Genomic DNA, 25,768 nt, shown 5'->3' with positions numbered 1-25,768 from the left:
CAAATGAAAGTTTTTTGTTTTCTGTTTTTGTGAGGTTTTTTGTTGCTACATTTACTATTTCTGAGTATTGTGGACCTAAATGATGTCATCAACTGGAATATGTAAACACCTACACTCTATCCAGGCCACAACCCCCATATACAGGTGTAAGATTCCTACTGGTGTTTAACCAGTATAAAAAGAACTTTTGGCGTCTGACATCTGTTTGACTTCTTGATGAAGTCAAACTGTTTGACTTTTTGATTGTTTTGATCATTTTAATTTTTATGATATTTGGACGACAAACTATTCTATGAACTTTTGTGTGAATATTGGATGACAAACTGTGCCATGTCGATTTTTATGATCTTATGGCTCGATGTTTGCTCCAAAATTGTGAATAATATTTATCCATCCAATGAACTGTTAAGGAAGAGATTTAATACTGACTATAACAACTGCAGCTTTTGTGAAATTAAACTGAATCAACAGACTGTCTGTTTTTCCACTGTATGTACTTTATGACTTTTTGGGAGGATTTGCAGGACTGGTTATCAACCAAAATCTCTCTACAGGACCCTTTCACAAGATTGTATTTGGTATACCACAAAGGACAGCAAATGTGACTTGATAATGAACAGTCTGATACTCCTGGCAAAGTTTTTCATTCATACATGTAAATGCAGGAAAATGAAACCCCTCCATCTTCAGAAGGAATCTTGTGGACTATTACCCCAGTGACTTAAAATTAATGAAAGGAAAAAAAGTCTCTGCTCAGAGCATACTATGAAGTGATAACATATGATGACCTCTAGTGGACTGTTGTAGACATCTTACCCCTTTTTATTTCATTTATTTGCTAGAAATCTCATGTCATCCCCCTAATTTATTTCATTTCATTTATTTTGATATTTTTGTATGATTGTGCCTTGTTTAAAAAAAAAGTTGTTTACTTGGTGTTTGTATGCCATAACATTTGTAAATGAAATCTTTTCAATTAAAAATAAGTTTAAAAAAAATGTTGCTCTTACCACTACAGCGGCGTAGATGGATGACCGATGACGTTTTGCCCTTGCGTGATGACGTTGATGGACGTAGATCGTAGCCTGCCATTCAGCATGGCGATTCAGCAAATGATGTCATCGCAGTCTGTATACATCAAACTTGCAGCTGTGATCAGATCCATGGTTGTGATACATCCATGTTGTACCCACGTGCATCAGATCCATGTCGCGGAGTGTAGCTCGCGCAAAAGTTCTGAGCCTGTAAGAATCTAACAGGTTGCTTGAGGCTTTCCGAGAATGTAAACACGAGGAGCCCAGCATGGTCACTGGAAAAACGAATCAAAAAAATACCAATGTGAGTGTGATTTCACTGAGGGAGCAAAATCAGTGTCCAAACTCTCATCTCAGTAGGTTCGTTCGAGCCTACCCATTTCTGCGCAGAACCGATCACCGGCGATCGAGGAGGAATGCATGCCGGTTAGATCTGTTTCCGACCATGGATGCCCGATTTGCTATGACGTCATGCAAAACTGGACGACGATAATCTCGCGATTTCGAGGCGGGCTGCCGCAGATTTTAGATCCAGGCGACGCGACATCGTTGCTCTCCGCTGACTGCTAATGCCTGGCGCTCCGCTGATCGAACAGCTGACTGGTTCAGATGTTGACTCACCAATAGGAAGTGTCAGATAAACTTTTTATTTTTGCTGAATTTGGAGATTTGGGATTTATTTGTCTCATTTGAAGTGTTTTCATCATTATGACTGATAGTGATGTTTTGCAGTCAGACTAAATACAGTCATCATAAACTATATAGAGTCCATTATATAGTATTTTAATTAATTTTAATAATTTGTTTTAGTTCACACCTGCGCCTAGGAGGAGTCAGGAGAGAGAAACCAAGTAGAAACTCACTTCTGCAGCGATATAATGGACAATAATGACCACTGCTGCAAAGTTTTTGTTACCAATGTATAAGAATGTTAATGCTGTCAGAGATGTTAAATGTTGAAACAGGGTAAAGAAACCCAACTATGGCTAGAAATATAACTTAAAAAAAAGTGTTATGGTTTAAGCCCTGTGGGCGGAGTATGGGTGGGGCTTAAGGTACACATTTGAGGTTTGATCACCTGCCATGTTCACCCTGCTTTAAAGGTGATGTAATGTCAGTTCTACTTAACAATCATGTTTGAAATTTATTGTGTCTTTATAGTTCATATGGGTTGGAATGTATTGTTTATTTTATTATGAGCTCATTTGTGTTGATAATATCCTGTTATTTGATGTTAAACATTGTTTTGCTGTCTCCACCACAGGCAAATACGGGACTGCCCCTGTAAATTGTCACTTCTGGTCTTGAGAAAATAAATCACCCTAGCCAGGCACATCTGCATCCTCGCCATCCTTTTCATTTGTTTTCAGAATTTCCTCAAATTTGGCACAAACGTCCACTTTGATTAAGAAATGAACTGATTAGAATCTGGTGGTCAAAGGTCACTGTGGCTTCATCAAACATGTTTTTGGCCAAATCACACATACACACACAAATGTCTAATGGGATATAATGATAAAGTTCTGACAATTTATATCCAAGAGGTCAAAAATCAATGATGGCATCATAATGTTCTGCAAAAAAAAAAACAACACTTTTCTGATCATTACACGTCATAATTTAGGAACAGTAGGTGAGAAATTTGGGCAGATACTGAACTGGTGACACGTATCTTGTGTGTTCACTGTGAAACTGTTCTGATTACAGGGATCTTTTGAGCTGCCAGGAGGAAGGTGTAAGTGAAGCGTCCATGTTTTCACAGACATAGATGTTAACTGTAACTGCAGCTTGACTGGTACATTGAGGCATACAAACGCATGCTGGTATTTCTGTTTTCTGGTTTGTGTGCTTTTTAAATCCTTTTTTTTTTTGTGAATCATTAAGCATCATGTAGCATCTAATCGGATTATGTAACAATGTGACGATTAAACAGCAAATATTTTATTCCCAAAGTGCGAAAAAGTCAGATTTAACAGAATTAAACCTTAAAACTTAAACAACAAGGCTGTGCAATGCAAAATACTAGACCACATTTTTAGAGCCTATCCCAGCCTGTCGTTGGGCGAGAGGCAGGGTACACTCTGGACAGGTCGCCACGCTATCGCAGGGCAGTTAATGGGAATATATATATATATATATTTATTTTTATAATATATAATTTATAACATATATTTTTTTTTACATGTAAACAGGATGAGAGTCCAAAAGGTGAATATAAACCTGCTTTTATTAAGGAAATGTAATAAAATCCTTTGTACATGACCTCTCCACAGAGGTTCATTGTGTCCATACATGCAACTCTCATGGTTGAGGTACTGTTACAAATGAACTGGAAAAACTAAAACCAAACCGGATCAAATGTCATCATGGGTCTAACTAAACCAGAGTCCATTTCGAGTTGCAGTTTGATCAAACTATCACCAAATTCACATGCACTTTATCCGGGGAGAAAAGGATGAGAAAGTCCAATATACTAAACAAATGTAGGCGTACATGGTTTATAGCGTTTGTAGGATTTTTCCTTCAGTTTATAAAAAGTCCACTTATACAAACAGACGAACGTTTTCATTTGTAGCTCTTCCGTCAATGTACAGTCCACCTTCTGCATAATGCATAGACACAGAAAGCTTATCACAACCAAAGAAGCTATGGTGTGTTATCATTTACCAAAGAAATGTCGAGATTCACAGCTGCAGATACTGCATTTACATGAGAACGGCTTCTAAGTGTGTACAAAGTGTAAACCATAAGCTCAGTTAAACCATTTGAATATGCTGTCACATAAAAAGGGGTCAATCTCATAGTCTCTAAAGGATTTATAATGCTTTTGATTTTCAACATTATGGCACTAAAAGCGGACCTCATTTCAATAAAAAAAAAAAAAAAAGGGAAAAAAAAGTCTTGTTTCCAGATAGTGGCAGTTGAAACATATGCAGTCTCACATGGTTGATTTAAAACAAGCATCTAAGTGAATACAGTCAGTTGTATATGATGTCCAACAGGCTTTGAAAATAACACCACATAAGCAGTTTCAGATGACCACTATTTTCATATTATTGATATTTTGAGTAGAAACAGGGGTACAATGTTGTCACTTTAGTTGATGCTTAACCCTACTGATTGATGCTTGTCCTAAATATTATGAAACTGAAAATAGTCTTATAGTAAAACAAGAAAATGACTTTACTTCACTAAATATAACATTTATCCAACTTAAGATTTCACCACAAAAATATGTCTGTAAAATGACTTAATAAGTACTCCAGGATGTTTTGATTGCAAATCATGGCTTTTTTTTTCTTCATCAAAATAGAAAACAACGGAAATTACAACAGTTCATCTAATTGTCGACTGAAGCAATGTTTTTTGCCCTATAGATCCGCAGATTTTTTTGTTGTTGTTTTCAAGTGAATTCAATTTTAATTGCATTGCCATGACGCTGAAATGCTCCATAAGGCACTACAAGAGGCAAATCTCATGTTTCCAGAAGCAAAAGTCCTGTTGCGTCATTGCCCTCTGTTAGTGTGACGGGCCTCACAACCCAGAATGAGCACTTGTTGACTTGTAGGCTTGAGTCCAAGCTGATGACAAAGAAGGCTGTTGCCTACAGGATGCCAGCCTCGGGGTGTCGGGGTCACACAGAGTGGCTGTTTCCATCCAGACGCACCAGAGGGAATTGACATATTTCACTTCTGCAGAAGAGATACGCAAAAGGATAAAGATCAAATGAAAAAGATGCCACTACACTGTAAATCATCTGACTGGTTGGCTCAGCTCAAAAACACAATTTCCTCTGCTGCCTTTGAGAAACAAGTTATTCGCCCAAAAAATGACCATCTGTATAAATGACTCAACCTGTGTTACCTTGAATTTGTGAAGCAAACTAAAATGCCTTTACAAAGAACCCAAAAACAGAAAACATTCTTGATAAATGAAAGTAAATGGGGTCAACATTTAAACAACAGCAAAACTATATCAAAACATCCATTTACAACCTTTCACACAACTCTTCTTCTCAAACAGTTTCACTAAAATCTTAGTATTCAAAACACTTTCCAATACAAGTAATGCACATGGCGAGGGCATTTCATTTCTGCTCATGCATTCCACTGAGCAGAGTTTAAACACACTCCACATTCGGGCAGGGGACTGTTTATTTGGAAGTGTTTTAAATCGCAAGGTTTAAACAAAAAATTATTTTTTGGGAAGTGCTGAGCATACAACTCATCAAGAATATCCGCCTTTTTTGGATTCTTTGTTCACTGTGGAGACATGAAACGAGTTAAGTTAGCTGAACTTCAGAAAACAAGTTCACTAAACTCAAAACATTAAGTCCCAATAAACAATGTTCAATCACATTACCACAATTCAGATGCATGAGTGCACTCGAGTAGGGATTGAATTTGATACTAACCTTCATTATGGTTCGCATTGTTTTCATTATTATGAAAAGAAACAACCATGACTTCAGTTAACATGGATTAAACACAAACAGCGTATTTCCATAACAGTGGAATCTCTGGAGAGTTTATATATAAAACAAGGCATGCTGGGAAATGGGCGGATAATGGTGAGTGAGCTCTTCATTGAAGTTAGAACATTAACCTAATGTAAATGATTTGTGTATTGGACAAGATTCCTTTGTGATTTAACATATTCATGTTTAGGAAACAATAAAGGACTCACCCTCTAGATCTTAACACTCTCTGTCCCGTACACGTTGTAGCCTTCACGGTACGTGGCAAAATTCTGGGTGTTTGCTGGAGGGGCCGGCTTAAAGTTTTGGGCATTCTTTGCAAGCTTCAGTCTTTTGGTTTCTTGCCGTGACTTATAGCAGAACTCTATCAAAGCCACAGTCATAGCCAGGCCAAGCCCTCCGACCAGAATATAGAAGACTCCTGCCACGTTGCTCAGGCTTAGTGCACTTGTCTTGTCCTGGGGGAGGTAAAGACCACCGTTAAGACTTCTTAAACTGGCTCTCTGAGACCAAACACAATGTACATCCTGCTGCACTATGACTAAACAATTACTCAGAGGAGGCTGCTAATTGTGTCTACAAAACCCTCTGAGATACAAATGCCTAATTTAGCCTACAAGTACGATAAATTAGAACAACTTAAATGTGTCTAATTCCTCCTCTCAAGTTATTACTAAGAGCTGGGAAGGTGAATGTAGACAGAGATGCTATCTATCCTGCTTTATGGGCTCTTTACGAGGCCACGTCTAGAGGAAGGCGGTCGTGGTCGTACAGGTCTACAGATTAAACCCTCGATTCACTATCATAGCTGCTCAACTTCAACACACTGCATTTACAATCAAAGTGGCAAGCTGTGGAGGGCGAATTGAACCATTTTGCTGCTATTAAAAACCAAACAGTGATATTGAAATTAATTTATGTGAGGTTTTACCATTTGCATTCTAACCTTTAGGGACATTTTGTCGACCTAAAGGAGGTAAATTTCAATTTTTATAATTAAAAAGTCAGTTAACTGACTTCTAAGCATTACGTGAAGATGTAAAAAACAAAAAGTTCCTTACTCTGACACTCCAAATATGAGACCCGACTATTAAATACTATTTGACCACTTTGTGCTCAGATGGTATTTAAAGGTCAGTTTGGACTTTGTCAGAATAAGGATGCCTTTGGGAAACTAGCCAGTCATTTTGGAGTTATTACTTAATGACATCAACAATAAACTAAATTTCAATAAGGGTTTGGATGACTAAATAGCAGTATAATGGTTGCAATTCTATGATTCAACTTTTCAAGATTTTATGGTAAATGAATAAAAAATAGTGTGCAATCATGCTGCAATTTTACAAGTATTGTATTGTCTGCATACAGCAGTAATGAAGTCATGTGCAAAGTGTAAAGAAATTAGACTATGTGTGAAGTAAATGTAGTCTTTAATGTGAGTATCGATGTCCTGATTAACATGTCTATGAGAATGTATGCTTTAGGTGTCTGCATATGAACAGTTAGGTCAAAATGCATTTTTCAATCAGTATAAAAAGACCTGCAGCGACTGACCTTACTTCCCGAGTCCTTGGTTCCACATTCACCCTTATCGTACCACCATTTGTTTTTCAGCTTGTCTAAGATGCCTTGTTCACTGAGTTTCAATACTGCAAGGTTTACAGGAGTTCTTCACGTGGGAAATAACATAAATAACATTTTATTATGTTATTTTATGTTATTAAACTTTTTTAAACTACTTTATACTGTGCAAAGCGATAGAGTAGGGTCCTGGCCAACACATTCACAGATAGCAAGCAACACTACAGTATATATATATATATATATAATATGTCAGTATATGTATGACCTTTCATAATCCATGACTACCCTAGCATGCCAGACCCCACCTATATCGCTTTGAGTAATCGGCACACACTGATCACAAGAAGAGAAAAAAGATTTGAACTTGCAGAATAAAGCAGCTGCTGCATAGCTTTCACAGAATAAAAGAAAACAGAGGCAGTCATTGCTGAGGGCACCTTTTTTTGCTATGGGCAGCCTTTTTGATGTTTAGCAAGGTGGATCTAACAGGAACCCTTTCTTGACTAACAGACAAAACACAGCAGTTCAATTTCATCAACAGCTGTTAGAGGCTAATGTCTCACAAAATCACCCACAAAGGTGTTCCTGAGGCCAGATGCGGTAAAAATAAAAAAATAAAAAAATTGGGTTGTCTCTAAAGATACTTTCTAACACCAAATTTCTTATGAGTCATAGTTTTTTTAGTTTTGTAAGACATTATATTCAATTTTCCTTGACTGATAGATTCCCAGGCTTATTTCCTTTCAGAAATAAAATCAGCATTTGTAATCCAACATCACCAAATATATTGTATTCACCACTGTGTTTCGTTGCATGTTGAATAGAATAAAAATCATGTTTTCTGATTTTTTTTTAAAAGAAAGAGTCATGCAAGATGTTAAGTGGATGATCTGCAGTCCTGTTCTCCAGTCAGAACTATTTGAAAGGCAAAGTTATGATGATTTTGTTTTAAGCTCTGAAACTAAAAACTTCCCTCATTTGTTTCACAGACGTTTTTTGGCAGAGGAGCAGAGAGAGATTTGAACATGAATTCTGAACTAAACGCTTGTTACGCTTTATGAATCAAAGCAGATGCAGTAAAGACCTTAGACACAGTGTGTCTGTAATTCTATTATCTGGTCACTTTTTGGATGCGATTTAGAGACACTGAAGATGAACTGCAAACAATAAAAGCTTTCAAGTGAGGCGTTTTCCTCTAATTTGTCATAATCAAGCTGTTTAAGGGCAACATATTGATCACACTAAAAAGCACTTTTTAAAAAAGTTGATTATTTATGAGCATTTAGTGGCTTGTATCACACTTTCAAGTATTTGTGTCTCTGTGACACACTGGTTGACTGTTGACCTTTGACCTCCCTGAAAGGATGCTTAAATTTTAATAATTGATAACGATTAGCCACAATAAAATAACTACAGCTGGTTAAAGATCATGATTGGAGATAATCTAATAAAGTGAATAGGGTGATTTACTCTACAAACCTGCCTCTTCTCTGTATTATTGATAACACATCCACATTTTTTTAGGTCTAAAACTAAAAATCTGCAAAAAAAAAAGCTGCTGGTCATCAGATAAAGACCTCGGACACACCACCAGGTGGTGGCCATGGACTTTTAACTAATATACACATAAGCACAGTTTAGAAAAACTCAGATATTTCCCTATATCTAATCTGAAACTAAATAAAAGCTGCATGACCATCCATACATACCATCAATTATACATAGAAACAGAATATGGCAGTAATTGCAAGGAATGTTTGATGTTTGGTTTATACACTGGAAAATGGATCACTGTTCACTGAAAATTACAAAATTCGTAAAAGACGTAATGTCTAAATTCAAAGAATTCTTGCTGGCGCTGAAAAGAGAAATCAAAGGGACTTAAGAGGTGAAAAATAGCACCAGTAAAAAACACTGATGGAGAAAAATAAAAACTGTACATCTGTTTCCCTTCAAGTCCCTCATCAGCCTGACTTTGTAATTGTTTTGTCCCAGGGACATATTATCACAGTATTAAAGTATTTCTGCTCTACTGCCCACTGCAGTGTGGTTGGTCTGTATTGGTATATTAATCCACCTGTCATTTACCGTCAAAGAGCCGTCCCAAACCTCTGATGTAATCGCAGCTTACAGCTCCACAGCTTGAAAATGTGATATATCAGACCTGCGCGCACTGACATTTACAGTAACCTGAGAGCCTCTCCGCCATGACCAGCTCAAATTAAAACTAAGAATGATGATAATGTGCTGCCGCTAATTAAATTTCTACAGGATCATTATACAAACAGAAAATGTCGGGAAATGTAGTGAGCAAAACAAGTCGATCATGAGCTGCAGTAACACTTAAAGTGAACTCGTAGTTGAATTAAGGGCCATAACTCGGGCCCACTGAGCAAAACCTAGAAATTAAACTAGATATACTCAGTCACATATCTGTCGAGAGAACTTCCTCCTCTCAGTTGATCAGTGGTTCATACTTAAGTTTAACTTTACTGCTTTTGAAAAAAAAAAATCCTATATAACTTGAACAATAAAATATTACAAAATATGCACATATAAATAAATACATTTAAATAAATGTTGTCAATTTTCTTCATTTTTATAGTCTTATATAGAAAAATAGCACAGCCCGCCTACAAATTAGGCTGATACACGTGTATATACGTGTAGGCTATTTATATTTTTTTTATCTTTGATTTTAAATTATTAATGTCTCTTTTTATTACATACAAGGCTATTAACACTGCATCTCACTGCACATATTGTGCAAGCACGTGACAATTTTGATCCTGAATCTTTTCAACTGTAGCTAATTAAATGTCACCTCCTGCATGCCTAAATCTGGAAAAAAAACCAAAAAAAACCCAGCAACTTCAATGGCAGAGTATGCTGTAAGATTTAAAAGTACTAAGGTCAACAGGGAACTCATGTTCAAGACATAAAAAAATACATAATTATCCTGTAGTCAATAGTTACCGGCACCAGCACACAGGATACAACGATTTACATCAGCCACCTCTCTTACTTCTGCTTTCTCTCTGTTGACTGACTGATTATGCAAAGACTTGTTAATTATGCATTCAGTTGACCAATCAGATTTCATTCAAATCTGGGAGTATTTGACATATTTTTCTCCAGGAGGCAAACTGATGCATCTAATCTGAAGGGCCTTGAGTCCCCTGAGGACTTAAGCTCCCCAGAGGGCGTGACTGAAATATTTTAACACTGCTGAATAAAAAAAGAAATTGTCAAACTTAAAAAAAGTAAAAACCTTCCACTGTACGACTACATAAAATATTATTACAATAGCAGTAGACTCTTAAAATAAATTTTTTTCTTCCCCAGGCTGTCTGTCTGCATTTTAAAGGTTCATTACAATTTATAAATCCAGCTCTCTGATAAAAAGCGGGAGGTGGACAGAATATCAAAGACACCTGTGCAATCTATTGCAAAGCCATGCAACAGCTACTGCTATAAATCTTACATTTGTGAAGCTTAATAATTGATGATGTTTTTGTTTAAATTGAGGCTATGTTAGAGCAGTAATTATTATCCTCTATAGTAATCTAATCTAATTGTAATTTAAAGGTCCAGTGTGTATGATTTAGGGAGATATACTGGCAGATATGGAATATAACATAATAAGTATACTTAAGTGTATAATCACCTGAAAATAAGAACTGTTGGGGTTTACTCTCCATAGAATGAGCAATTCATATCTACATGGGGAGCACGTCATTGTCTATCAAGATTGCCATTGTATCACCATGTTTCTACAGTAGCCCAGAAGAGAAAAACAAAACGCTGGCTCTAAGATAAGGCACTTTGCGTTTTTTTTGCGTTGCCACCATAGCTAGCAGTCCCTCCATGATGAGCGCATCAGAAAAACACTGATTTTTGAAAAGTGTTTAATTCAGTGTTGCTCCCAGCACTGGCTCCCAGTAAAGACCTCCTTAACGTCTAGATCTTAAGTTATCTAAATAAATGTGAGCACGCATTAGCAGATGCTAGTCCAGCGGCCCATCTCTGAAATGTCAGTAAGCGATGCAACGATGGACTTGACACTGCTTCATTCAGTAGTTTTTAACAATTTAAATCACTTGGTGTTTATTTTTGAGAGGGGGAGATCTCTGCAGATAATTCAGCTTCCGCTAAAACTTCCTGAACACTGAAGGAATTCAAACACTGGAAACGTTTCAGCTGGCTGCCATCTGCGATCCTCACTAATAGATGCCACTAAATTCCCCTAAATCTTACACACTGTTCCTTTAAGTAGTTATTGCATTACCTCTCATTTCATGAGACCCGTAAGCTTCACAAAAATAGTATTTATTGTTGTGTTGGATTTGATACATTGTCCAGGTGTTTCTCTTATTGTGTCCACCCCCAATGCTCCATCTGATCACATCAGAACTTCACCCTTCAGTCTGTCTGCAAAACAAGAGAACAGCGTCTAAAAAAAAATTATCTAAAAACACTCTTGACCACACAAAATAATTCAAATGAAGAACCCATGCACAATACTTACTCTGGTGGTCAAACCAGGTGATAAATCACAAACTGTATGATGTCAAATTAAATAAACATCACACAGTATTAACAGAAAATACCCACAAGGACGTAAGTGTTTAAATCATCCAGTTGTGATTAATTAAAGTAACAGCTGTTGATACGCGATTTTAATCTTCTGTTTGGTTTTAAAATAACAAAAGAAAAATCTCTATTGATTTCTTATATATATGGATATAAATATTCCAATGATAGCATTTCATTGATCTAATATTTTGCTGTGAATGTCATATTTTCTCAGTGGTAGTTACATACAATATATTTCCATCTCATTGTTGAATTACCCACACGTGCATTTCTGAAAGTGAAATAAGGACAAAGAAATGTGGCAGTCAGATGTGATAGTGTTAAACTGATCATCTACTCTCTCTCTCTCTTTCTAACCAGGGGGTCGAGGCAAATTGCCAGCGAGATGAGACGGCGTCTTTGTGTTATCCCACCGGTAGTATCCATATCCTGCTCACTCAGGAATGGATGACTACAGCCAATAACAGCAAAGTTTGCCTCGTCTCTTCTCTCGCAATGTTGCCAAGTGCACTGTGGTCATGTTGCAAGCTGAAGAGCAGAGGCAGAGATGGATCCACAGTTGAGAGCTGTTACTGCGCCCTGGCCTCTGAAACAAAAAGATCAGGGGCCTCATTTACAGAAAGGTCGTACAACAGATTTGACTGAAAAAAAGGGCCAGGCTTTTCTGCAGAGCTGAAGATAGACTATCAGCACATAAAGCAGGTGTCATGATAATAATCAGTCAAGCTTTTCAATATTTTACCCCCCTTGTTCTGAAAATGTATCTAAAGTGAGACTATGTGACTTTTTTCGAGAGATGAAATAACTCATCTTCCTTTTACAAATGAAAAATTAAAAGCAATTAATCTATAAATCTCACTAAATTAAAGCTACTGTAACCAGTGGTGCCCCAAAGGCTGGGGAGTCACGGCCACCCTGATACAATCTTTGGTCTCCTCAAGAAAATAATTCAACTTCATTGGTGTTTTTAAACCTAAGTAGGCTTGTTTCAAGCAAAGTTATTAAAGTTTTGTATTTGTAGTATTTTTTTATATCTACTTTGGATTAAATTCTTGTTTTCAATTTGGTTTATTTTGAGGTAGTAATAATAATTATTTATTATTTATTAAATAATAATTTGGATTAAACAATCAAATCTAAACTAGATTTGATTGTTTAATCCAAACACAACACTTTGTGAAGGTAACTGTCTCAAAGTCACGTAGACATCCTTTTCTCTATAAACATATTCACCAATGCCTCATCATGCCAAATTAACAAAGACTAAAACACTGTTTCAGTTGTTAGTTTGTTTTTTAAGGTCTAGTTTCTATTTTAATTTTAATTTTTTTCTCACCACCTTTTAGTTTATGTTTCAGATTTAGTTAGCTGTAACACTCAGCACTTGTAAATGTTTTGTTCCTTACAATCAGTATACTCTAAATTAAAGTTGTATATTCTGTATATAGTCTGTTTAAAGAAAAAAGATAATTAGCCTGTTTGAAGAACAATGAATGAATACATGTTTAGATACATAACACATTAAAACAGCATTGTTGTGGAACTCAAAATGTACCAATAATTGTTTATGCACGTCAGATATATTAGTAAATTAACTTTAAAACATGAAACCAAAGAATATCATGTGATTCCTTAACTTTCCATACTGACATAGTTTTCAACTAGCCTTTATTTATGTTAACAGCCTAATTTACTTCCTGAAATTTAGTTCTGGATTTTGGTTTTGGTGAGCCACCCCAAACTTTTCAGTTGTCCCATTTGAACACCCCTATGAAAAATTCTGGGGGCGCCATTATTTGATGTAACAGACATCAGTTAGACATTCCACTGACTCCTCTCTACTTTTGCAGCTGTTACACGGTTTATCATGCCAAAAGTATGCATTATGCATGCTTTAAATTACAAAATTGAAATAATTATTAATATTACTATATTAATTAATTCTTATTAATAATAATAATTTAATGTGTCTTGTTCCTGCCACTTTTAGCTAATGTGGCTGCTTTTTAGCAAAAGTTGCATAGTCTCACTTTCTGAGTGCTTCATTACTCACTTATTTGCTCACTATGACACAATCATCTTACCACAAATATGAGATTCAAATCAAATCCTCTTGTACAAATGGGGCCCCTGGTCACATCTTACACTCTACTACTGCAGGGTTTACCAGGTCAGGGTGGCCATGGATAGACTTTGACTGGCCTTGGATCAAGACCAACCAAAGGTTTCTGTCAGTCTTAACGCTGGATTTCGATGAGAGGATGTTGGACAAAAAAGTTTGGACCGTTAGATGTCACTCTGTCATTAGAATTCTCACGTTTGCCTGCGATGCTTAGTCCCCTCAAGACAACGCTGTTCCCCGTGCCTGCCCTAACGCCCAGGCGGCAGAGTGGAGAGTGCATACATTGTTTGACTTGGAGGAATTGATCGTTGAATATTATTAGATCCTTCATCCTGCTGGCATTAGTATGCCAGATACAAAGCTGTCATGTTTGGCCTGTAGATATAAAAAAACAGAGGGAAAGATGGTTTATGTCTTTCATAACTACAGGTCAAAAATAGAGAAAAACTACCTGTCACGAGAATATTAAGCTCTGAATAATCTGATCATCTTCTGTCCTGCTTCTGCACTTTGCCTTATCTTTTTACTCCTCCATTAGCCAAGTAAAGGGTTCCCAGTTGATCACAGTTGCAAGATATAAAAATGGAAAAACAAACTAATATATCTGTAACATATTAACAGATATTTGGGGCCCAAAGACTACAGTCAGTGACGACAGCCTTGCCGATTACTCTGTTCTAGGATACCCGACTTTGGTGACATTGAGGCTGACCTTAGAGTCACCTCCCCCGCTGCCGCACTCTCCCTTGTCGTACCACCATTTGTTTTTCAATTTGTCCAAGAGGCCTTGCTCATTCAGTTTTAACACTGCCAGGTTAACAGCATTTCTTGAAACGATAAAACATAACTTGTAAGAAAATGAACAGGTCCGTGAGAAATCTAATATAGAATATTAGTAAAAAATAGTGATAAATATCAATGGTTCATAGAAGGGGAGCACGGGAGGGACAAATTGGTAAAGAATTTCACTGGTGTGGGAGGGTAAGAAGCATTTTTACAGCAAAGAAAATGTTAAATATTAGAGAGGTGGCATGGAGGGTTACATTGCTTGTAACTGAAGTGTGCGGGATGGGGACATTCTGTCATTGTTGAATAAGAAATAAGAACATTCAGCATGCAGCTTCATCACAAGTGACAAACCAGCATCGTAACTAGCAAAAGAATATCAGTGTTGAATTAGAAGCAATGCAAAAGGGCACCACAGAAACCAGGGAGGAGAGGTTGAAGGGCAAAACAAACAGGGTTAGGGAAGGTGACACATCGACATTCAAATGGATTTACTGAGCATGACTAATATACCAACAACCTTAAGAGAAAGAAGAAACAGAGACACAAGCCAGAAACATCGGACAGAACATAAAAATGGCTGAACATGTTGATTAAACTCATAATACTGTTCACTCATTGATGCACTTGGAAAAAAAACAGAAGAATTAAGGAGTGAGGAAAAAGAGAATGGCAAAAGGAGACATCAGGGTAGGTGGAATACTATAACAACATGGAGGATATTGTTATATTATCCCACCCACCTTAATGCAGAGCCTTTAGGTGTCGCCACACCATAGCCCTTAGAGTCGAGGTTGCCGCCCACTTTCATGGTGTCACACGGTTTCCGTTGCTCTATGTACTCGTTCATTGTGGATTCGAGTAGAAAGGCGAACTTGCCCTTCGACTTTCGTACCCTGGCAACCCCGTCTGGTGTTGTCTTGGCAAACACTGAGGGTTCAGCTGATTTCATGTATGACCACATTTTCTCATAAACAGCTATTTTGGAGCGCTGCAGAGAGAAGACAGAAACAGGTTAGTTATGCACATAACAATGAAAACATTCACAATGAGCCACTGAGGGTTTCAGTAAAAGGAAAAGTTCATAATTTTGGGAAATACTTGCATGAGAAGAATGATACCACTCTCAAGTCTTAGAGTGGTAAAACTCTTCTCACCTAGGGTAAGAGTATTTTCCAAAGTGTGTGAACTGATCCTTTAATCCTTTGAAACCTGGATTGACAACACTTTTTATGGGCTGCCTGCAGGCACCAATCATGAATATTTAAACCTTTGACCCCTAAGCCAATTGCTTTGATGGTTTTGAAAAAGGCAATGAGCAACTTGGCAAGAAATGTTCTGCAAATTGCAAATTAGGCGAGTTAGAATTTATTTTTTAAAGCCAGGGATAACTGACCAAAAACTATACTTGTAATTATACATTTAAAATGATTTCACAGAATTGGGTCTGTTGTTAGTTTTTAAGCACTTATTTTCATGTCATTCCTTTTTTTCTTTGCTTTTTAATTCACTTTTTCCCACAGTTTTTCTACTTATTACAAAATTTCTTGCACATTTGTGGTTCATTTCTTAAGTTGCTCATTGCCATCTTCACATGTAAAAAAAAGAAAGACAGAAAGAAAGAAACAAAGCCACTTTGCTCAGTTACTCTAAATCACATGGAAAATAAATTCTGCACCTCCTGGCCACGGTCCTAATGTGTCTGCTGTGACAGATTGAGGCGTGGCCAGACGTGCAATATGCTTAAAGATTTCAGCACAATTTCTGCCTCTTGCTATTCTGAGTGGATTCACCCTTTAAATAAAAAACACATGCAGAAGTAGTGGGCTCTTTGCCAGCAGCCTGAAGTCTGACAATCTGGCAGCTCAGCAGAAGTAAAATACAGGCCATGTTTGGTATCAATATTAACAGACAGGAGTGACCTCCTCCGTCCTCCTTCATTTGTGTCCCGACCAGCAGGTCACAGCTGGAGTCACTGTCATCATGCTTTCATTTCTGTTTAAATATTTAGAGACATCAGTCCATTGATCTGGCTATTGTGCTTATGCAACATTTAATTGTGTGCAGCTTAATGACTCTATAAATTGAAACACAGCACATAGCAACTGAAGATATTAAAAAGTATTATACAATGAGCCTCTCCACTGATTGTTTTAGTGCAAAGACTTCACATACCAGTGTGCCACAAGTTAATAATGCAGCAAACTCCTTGTTTATATCGGTGGCCGACAGTGGAACAATGCCTATTTTATCATTTTGATATTTATATTTTGGGCTTTATAATTAGTGTTTAATAGAACATTAATGTTTAAAGTGTTATAGACTGTATGATGTTATATGTAATCAGTGGTGGAAGAAGTATTTTGACCTTTTACCTATATATAAAAATAAATAAAATATTATTGGTTTATAATTGGTGATGCATTAATGCTTTCAAAGCTTTAAAGTCTGGGTAAAGCAAAAATAAATATGTGTAATGAGTCTGTCACACTGCAGAAAAATGTGCTATTAACCACCCAGCCAAATTTGAATCATAAGAAAATTTGCCAAGTATATTAAATTAGGTTTCAAAATTGTGAAAAAATGAGCAGTGTTCTCTGCTCTGAGACACTGAGGGGTGTGTCTGCTGAAAGAGCTGAAACTATGTTACGGTTGCCTCTAACAAGTATTGTTCCATTCACCCCATGTGGGAGCAGGTTAAGCTGCTAACGAGAGTCTGTATCTGCACAGCCGATCGTCTTTTTGCTCGGGGGAAGTGTGCTTTGTGGCACTAAGTTAGCTGATTGTCTGTTGCTTTGCAGTGGCTCATTCTTCATTTTTATACAGTCGGTAAGGGATTATGTTAAGGATGGCTTCAGTCTCATTGAGCAGGCCTTTAAGCCTGCCCAGAAAATCCTGGACACAGGAATATTACATACATATAACAGCTTTTTCTAAGATTCATAATGTGTTTAGAAAGAAATCAATGATTTTGTTTTACCCAGACTTTAATGTTTCAATTGGTAAAAGTGGGGCTTATTTTTTTAAACTTTATATATTGTTGTGGGGCTTAATTTAGTAATGCAGTTTAAAAAGTGACTTAAGTTCAGTACTTAAGTGAATGTACAATTTTTTGTTACATAATGCAATATATAATATATATGCATATTGTGCAGGCTGTTTTCTCTCTTATTTCTCTTACCCCTGTTTTAAGCAGCAGCTCATAGATTGTCTTTACTGTTTCACTATTTTTTTTACATTGTGTGATGCGAAAGGCATCGTCAGTGATGCAAATCTGCGGGTAGTTGCGGGAACGCTACCCTCACTTTGGTGACACAGAGTCAGTTGAAAATCACCACCCTTTGATGTGTTATTCCACATCAATGCAAACCAATTCAACTCAAAAAAGATTAAAATCATGAGACAAGAGGCAATTATTATTGCACAGTCATCTGTTCTAAGGCGATATTCATGAATCCACATGATGCTAAGCCAAAGACCCATTCAAATAGTTCTTGTTATTTGACAGTAATGGCACAGTCTTTAACACATTTGACCTGCTTACTCTGAGACTGACAGCTTCACCTCTGTGGCCCGGTCAGCTGCCAGCTGGAGCAGCTACAGACATGCACAGCACAGCCCTGCTCTGACACTCAGTATGCTGCTAAAAATGGCCGGCGAGAGGCTGATCGCCGGTCACCGGGGAGCTGGAGTACACAGCTGTCTACAATAGAGGGGAAGAATAGAGAAGCTGCAGTAAACTGGGCTAATGTGACCTTCTGCTGAGCTCGGCGAGGGAGAAGCGCCTCAGAGGAAACTTTGGGTTCAAACTTTTGATATTTCTGCTCATCTTCACGGAGCTGCTTGTCAGGATTGTGAATATGTGGCATGACAGGAAGGTTCATAATCGCTCAGGGAAACAGGAAGTGTGAACTGATGTCAGAACTCCCAAACTCCAGAGCTAGATTTTGAAGAAAATCAGATAATTTTATCTGATGTATATAACATTTTATTTTCATTTTATTATTTAATGATGCTCTGTCATATTTCTAGTTAACAACACATATTATGAATGGAATTTGAAATATTGAATATTTTTCTATTCTGTATGGCTTTATGGATTGCAAGTTTCATTACTTAGGTTGTCCGTAACTAACTGGGCACTATCTCATGTCTTAGCTTGTTTATTTATAGTATTTGATGTACACGAATCAAGTGTGTGTGACTGGTTTATTATTGTATGGTCATTATTTGTGTGAGTTAGTTCCACATCACGTGTGGCAAGTAAAAGTAAAAGAAAACGCACAGTGAATTGACAAACTGTGTCAGCTTGGTGGTGTGTACGGCCGTGTTGTGTAAATAATTCACCTCAGATGTAATGGATTGCGGGCTCAGGCTAGTAAGTGAATCATTCTTGACATATGCAGGATTTCAGTTCAGTTGAGTGTTCATGTAAACACTGTTAACATGACAGTAATAGCTGGTGACAGGCCTGACCATAGTGTGAAAACAGCGATTCTTTTCTGGGTTACATGAAGACGCATGCTTGTCAGGAGCAGATCGGTCGCCTTAGTTGAAATCTGTGCAGCTCCACGTGCTGTCAGAGTCCTAAATCTCACTACTGCAGCTGCAGCTAAACAGAGACAAGCTATCTAACACATCAATTTTCATTTATGACTTGTGTAAACACAACAATATTTAAACTGACAAACAGGGCAAGTGAGGAATTTGGGTTTACTGCCCCTCATCCATTCTGGAAAGAAACTGGTGTAAACTCAAATTCGTTCCAGCTACCAGTTCATCTGTTAGCAGCTGACTGGAAAGCTGCGAGTGATTCATGGCCCTCCGTGTGCGTCTGTCACGCTGTCATCCAGAAACAGAGACGACAGGCCAAACAAAGCATGTGCAATCTTTCTGCTGTTTTATTTTTTATCTGCATGCAGTTCTTATTGAGCGGTATGATGAAGCATGTAATTAAAACTTATTTATTGCATACTCATGATCAGTGGAGACAAAGGCATAATGTAACTAAATAATAATAGCGCGGCTCATGCAGCAGCACCGCTGTAATTAAAGTAAAAATGATCAACGTATTTTGATTCTGTGACAGAAAGTGAACAAACTAGGTCTTACTTGTTATTTCCTTTTCCACTTTTGCTAACATTATCCACCGTCACCTCTTTCTTTGTTTTTTTGTTTTTAAAAACTACCTGAGGTTTTCGATTGACAATGGTTTTACATTATCTTTTTTTATTCACTAAACTTCATTGAGTTTATGACATTCAAATTTATTCTTTTAATATATTTTCTGTTGTTATTTTCAAGATTATTATTGTCATTATTTAACATCATTATTTTTATTTGTTTTGTCCTTTCCCTTTAATCTTTTTTGTAATTTTAAGTTATTTTAGTCTAGTTTTATTATACTTTTTCATTAAATTTATATTTTATTTTATTTTATTTTAGTATCATAATTTAGATGCATTTAATCAATTTTGTCTAGTTAATCAATCTACTTTTTATTGCATTGTTTATAAATTATAAATACATTTAAAATTTAAGTGTGCGTTCAAAGGTAGGGGGTGGGACTGGGGGCTTGCCTAGGGCACCAAATATGCAAGGTCCAGCACTGCCTTTTGAATCCAACTGTCAAGAAAGTGAGTTTATTTCCCAAAACGTGGTGTGCACATATTCGTACCCAGATCTCTTACAGTCCAGAAACTTACAGTCTTGGTTAGTTGCATTTGCAGAAAGAAACCTCATTGGGTAAATGTTGAGTAAAACTACGACACCAAAGAAGAACTAAGTATACTTTATATCTTTCCTGAAAAGTAGAAAAGACTGAAGACTGAGTGTTTGAAAAACGGGCATGTCGGTTATCATCGTATATAACATGCATCAAGGAAGCTGTATGATCTTCTTTGAAGATCAGTGTACAAGGTATTTACAGCTCCTATTAATCATGAGCTCTGAATCACTCAGTTTCAATGAGCGCTCCTCAGAATGGCTCCTCTGCACTGACATTTCCAGTTCGGAGGAAGAAAGGCAGAATATTTGTCACTCAGGATGAAGTCACTACACGCCTGTCAATTATCTCCTCAGGAGCACCTTTGACAAATCACAGCCTGCCAAATGCACGGTGGATTAACACATCCACCACTGCTTTTATGGAGCTGCTTTTTCTGTGATGATTCACCAGGACGCATCAGAAATAATCAATCTGATATGTATGAATTTCTTCAACATACATGTCAAAGGGGTATTTTTTAGGGCTGCTGCATGTGCCGATCACCTAAAAATCTTTTTTCTTTACTTTCTGTCATCTCTTTCTGTCTCTACTTTCTGTCAGGATAGAATTATAGCCCGCTCTTATCACATAATAAACTCATTTTGAAATTAAACTTTAGTTTATATAGTAAAATGTTAGTGTCCTGTTATACATTGCATCTGCTGCCTGTCCCTGCAGTCATAATAACAGAAGTCTAGTTTGAATTATTTCACAATAAAAGAGGGAGAAATTAACACAGCTATGTGACTCGGGATGTGCCATATTAAAATAATTATTTATAGAAAACTACATGTAATATGAAATGATTATCCCCCCCTAGATGCCATATTAATGAGGATCCTGAAACAGTTCAAATTCAATTTAAACATGCCACAGTTTGCTGGATTCTTATTCTCTTTGCAAAATAAAATATTTTCTTTTCAATCGCCTCTTTTACAAGTAATGTTTTAAAGCACCGGAGTGGAGAAGACAGAAAGTTACAGATGACCTCCTCCACAGTGATCATGGTGATTGCTCCAATTCAGTGCTTTCAGACCTGAGTTGGGCTTGGCACAGCAGGCCGTGCAACTCTGCTTGAACGCCTTTACAAATGGCTTGGGTCATAATAACGTTGCACATGCCTCCACTCGGTCGCATCCCTGCTAAATCATTCCTCGCCACTATTAACCACATTTTCTCTCTTCTGAGCTATGTACGCTTTCATGTTTGGGCTGACTCTGTTCTAACAAGACAGCCATCTAATGCCAGCTGTGAGAGTAAAATGGAGCAGAAAACCAAGAATAGCAGACAGAAACAAGCTGTTCTACCCTTACTGTATTTAAGCATATTTGCACAAGTTGTCTGTAGATCTCAGGAGAGACTGATGTGATTTCGTAACTCCCTGCAGACCGAGGCAGAGTCTGAAACTAACACACAGTGCCATCCTGATCACTCCAGAGTCTAACGGAGTCCACGGGGTTTGTATTTATCAAACATCTTAGACTGACTAGGAGCACTCGCACCAAGAGACCGACTAAAGGACTAAAAATAGACATAGCTCAGAGCTGGACACTTGGTGTGAATGATATCTCCATTTCTAACAAATAGGACTTCTTCTTTGAGATTGCACTTTAACAACAGAGACTCACTAATTGGAATTATAATGATATCTTGCAGTTCTTTAAAGTTCTTTTCCCTAAAGTTTCAGACCCATAAAAAGAACTGGCCTGATAATCAGACTGAACTGTCGTTTTCACTTCATTTTTTATGAATCAGAGATTTTTGCAGCAGTTCAGAAATGGACACTGAACTACTTCACAATTTAAATCCAAATTCAAAATCATTGACATTGAAATTAAATCATCTTTAGCTTCTGTGATGTATTTCTGAGAGAAACGTAAGATTCAAGCTATGTACAGTTACAAGAGGGATTTAAATCAAATCCTTGACAATTTAGAGGACTCCTAAAAAGCAGGCAGGCTTAGAGTTAAGCACAATAGAGTGCTCCAGGAATAATGTTTTTCTGTAGGCCGACGCTGAAGTTAGCTTCATCTTTGTTCCATCGTCACAGAGCCTTTGAGATTTTTCCATTTGGTTATGGATTAGTGCAGAAATTAAGCTCAGTTGTTCACGTTCAGCAAGATATTATTTAATTGAACACCATTCATGTGATTTTTGAAGCTTTGATGCAATTACCAGAAGTAATGTAACTAGAAGGGGTGATGACATAGTCTCATTTAGCCACTTGTTAGAAACCTTTTATAAGACACATAAAAGCTTCAATGCTTCATTCTTCAAAGTATTTACTCACATATTTTATTTTATAGAATAAAACATGAATGTCTAAGTCTAAACTATTGTTAACCACAGACCTTATTTCAGGCATCTAACTAAAAAGCCATTCAAAAAAACCCACTGACTTTGAGACAAGGGAGCCACGAGTGCTGAAATGCTAACCGTTTTCCAGTTTTTAGGACTAATTCCTGGGGTTCTCAATACAGACTTACAGCAAACTGTTTGCTCCACACACATCTCCCTCACCATTAGATCAGGAGGAGGACGAGGGAGGCATTAATAAAGTAGACCTCCACCAAATTGTTTCATAAATGAAATAAAGGTTTTGCCCACTGATAACACACATCTCTTCCTATTTTGCCCAATATTGTGTTTTAGCCACTACAACCCACAAACTGTGTAGTGCAGTTTATATGACAGATGTAGTTAGTTGTTTCATAAAGTCTCATATGATTGGATACGTTTTTTGTAAATGCCCCTGAATTCAGGATGAGTCATCAAGAATTTGAAAATGTGGTTTTACAGAGAGAGAAACGATGGAGATTTTGATTTTTTGACAAATATTTAGCATATAACAAAAGATAAATGATCAAATACAGGGACACAGAATTAAACTGGGGAAAATATGCTTTTTCATTTCATAAGGACACATAAGTTTCAAAATGATTCACTAATTAAAAGACCTGCAGGTTTACACCGTCTGTTACCTGAATATGGCACCCTTATCTGTTTTTTAATTATAAGACCTTCATGCTCCTTATGACCTTGCTTTGGCAGCAAGTTTAAGTAGTGGATATAAGAATTAATCTACACATTAGTGGAGGTGCTGTGAGAATAATCAAAGTTTGCTTTATGACTCCACTGATGGTTGGAAGAGGGAGTACGGCTTAATTACTCCTGTTGCCAGAAAGTTGGGAAATAACTTTTGATCCTGATGGAGAGAACCAAAGTTCATTCTGTGGGAACAAATGGATGTGAAACCAGGCTGACAAAAGGTGTTCCCTCCTGTAAACCTAACACCATAATTAGGTTTTGTGGTAGTCAAAGAAGGAGCGATGCTCTGCTCTTGAAAAATATGAGCTCATCTCTGCGATCCATCTTTAAGTAATGCCTTAACATAACAAATGCATGCAATTTTCTTGTTGCAGTTTACTCCTTTAGTAATTCCTTTTTATAAAACAGCGTGTACCACTGTTTTATGATGTACTGAATTAATCAAGTCTCGTTGTAGTATTAGTACTTTGGAAATGCTGCATCGGGGGAAAATCACAGTTCTGGACATTTTATTATGGATTATTCATTCGATTTATCACCTTGCAGGTAATAAATCAAAACCCAAAGGAAAGTCCCAGAAACTATTCAGCTCGGAGCTTTTGGCTAACTTTAAGTAAGAGCAGCTCTCGTTATATAGTGCGGCGACAGCATGGATGACAGCCAGCCGAGACACTCACCCTAAAGAACTCCTTAGTGGAGCCTGAGTCTAACGTCCCATAGGCGATCTCTGTCTGCTTGGCCAGGTCCTCGGCGCTCTCGATCGGAGACACCATCCTCTCCACAGTGAGGAAGGCAGCCAGGTTAGCCGTGTAGGAGGAGATGATGATGAGGGTGAAGAACCACCACACTCCTCCGACAATACGCCCGGACAGAGACCTGAGGGCAAGAAACAGAGCAGACAGAGCAATGAGAGCAGCAAATCTACACAAGGAGGGGGAGACGGATCATTTTCTGGCAGCCTCGAGGTTTAGCTCATACCTATCTCTTTAATTTAAAGAATGTTTCACTTTTAGAGAAATTCTCCAGTTAACCCATTAAATGATGAGGGCTGCAATATTATCCGACATGTCCCTGCTGCTCCATGCTATTTGCATAATTCATTTAAGCGAAGTATCATTAACTTAATATAGCTGCCTTTACAGCTGATTAATTTGTTGAAAGTAATAATAAGCCTCATTACCTCAATATAACTGTGTCCACATTTAGTTTTGGAGCTAATTCAGGTGAGCAGCCATCCCAGGAAATGCTCAGCCCAGCAGCAGCAGCCTAAATCCAGCCGCCTGCAGGAGGGTGCCAGACGTGTGACAAGCGATGCCACTGAATCTGTCCAAGATTCGTTGGGTTAATTCCAGCGACAACACTGACTCAAAGTTAGCCAGAGTACTGCTATATGGTGGTTTTTTTTTCATCTTTTGGCGTTTCAAGAAGCAAGTTTATCTACTTGTTGGTTTCTGCCAATGTTTTGTGCAGACATTTGTTAGAAGTTTTACTCCATCTGTTGTGAAATGTAACGCTCTCCACTACAAATTTAGACCAGAGAGGACAGAACAAGTCTGTAGTAAAAGCAGCATGAGACTTTTTCTGCTCTTGAATTCAGGGTGCGATGAGCCAAACTGCTCCGTCACACAGATACTCCCATCCTGCCCACTGGTCCTTAACCAATTCTTCACAGTTTCCACATCAGCGTAAAGGCTCTGACTTTAAATCTGTGCCTGGCAGAGCAACTCTGGGTTCATATTTTTCAAATTTGACTATTCTCTCTGGTGCCATCCTCGACTTCTACGATCACACACATATTCCTCTTAATGTGCTGCTCTCAGATGAACTCACATTTCTCATTTCAAACGAGGATCCATTTGTGCCGCATCACTGCATTGCAGATGCTCTGGATTTCTCCTAATATATTGTTTTCATCGTTTATTTTCAGTGCAAAATATGCTCTCCTCGTGGCGCTTTCGAGTTGTAAATATTTTGTTTGTCCTTCAGCAATATCTACTGTTATGTTGTGACTCCATCAGCAAAGAGGTTGTTATTCTATGCAGATTTTATTTAAGTCTTATCTGTAAATGGCCTTTAATCAGGATACTTATTCAGAATGAATCACATAAAGGTCAATGACCATTCTCGAGATTAGTTGATCTAAACATGGTTGAGCCAGAGGCAAAGTTGTGGCCACAAAAAAATGCATTAACAGTAAGTGTGATTATAGTGTAGGAATCAGATAATACGCTTCTTCCTCTGGTGATTATAGTGACCTGGAAACTGCTGATCTATAGGGCCTTTAGTGCTGCTTACAAAATGATAGAATCAGCAGATTTCATTCAAAAACTGCATGTACCTTTAAGCTAAAATAA

The 25,768-nt window shown here is 37.5% G+C and overlaps 1 protein-coding gene across 6 annotated transcripts in view; it reads right to left on the bottom strand.

Moving 5' to 3' along the window:
* Positions 1-3,243: 3,243 nt before the first annotated feature.
* gria3a (glutamate receptor, ionotropic, AMPA 3a) overlaps positions 3,244-25,768 on the bottom strand; it is an 89,125-nt gene continuing 66,600 nt past the window's right edge. For 2 of the 6 annotated variants that reach the window (XM_088088732.1, XM_088088733.1), the window contains 5 exons: positions 24,092-24,290; positions 15,343-15,590; positions 14,526-14,640; positions 5,721-5,969; positions 3,244-4,726 (listed from right to left, as the gene is read on the bottom strand). In XM_088088732.1, the coding sequence (XP_087944858.1) occupies positions 5,724-5,969; positions 14,526-14,640; positions 15,343-15,590; positions 24,092-24,290 (808 nt within the window). In that variant the 3' untranslated portion in view covers positions 3,244-4,726; positions 5,721-5,723. Of the gene's footprint in view, positions 4,727-5,720; positions 7,181-14,525; positions 14,641-15,342; positions 15,591-24,091; positions 24,291-25,768 lie in introns of those variants that run through there. The other 4 variants (XM_042499938.2, XR_015778974.1, XM_088088734.1 and 1 more) reach the window with 4 other exon arrangements.

The sequence above is a fragment of the Plectropomus leopardus genome, chromosome 15 (assembly GCF_026936395.1).
Source record: "Plectropomus leopardus strain MGB_pleo_1.0 chromosome 15, ASM2693639v1, whole genome shotgun sequence".
Lineage (NCBI taxonomy): Eukaryota > Metazoa > Chordata > Actinopteri > Perciformes > Serranidae > Plectropomus > Plectropomus leopardus.
The sequence above is the reverse complement of the archived record's forward strand: the minus strand, read 5'-3'. Positions and strand labels throughout refer to the sequence as shown.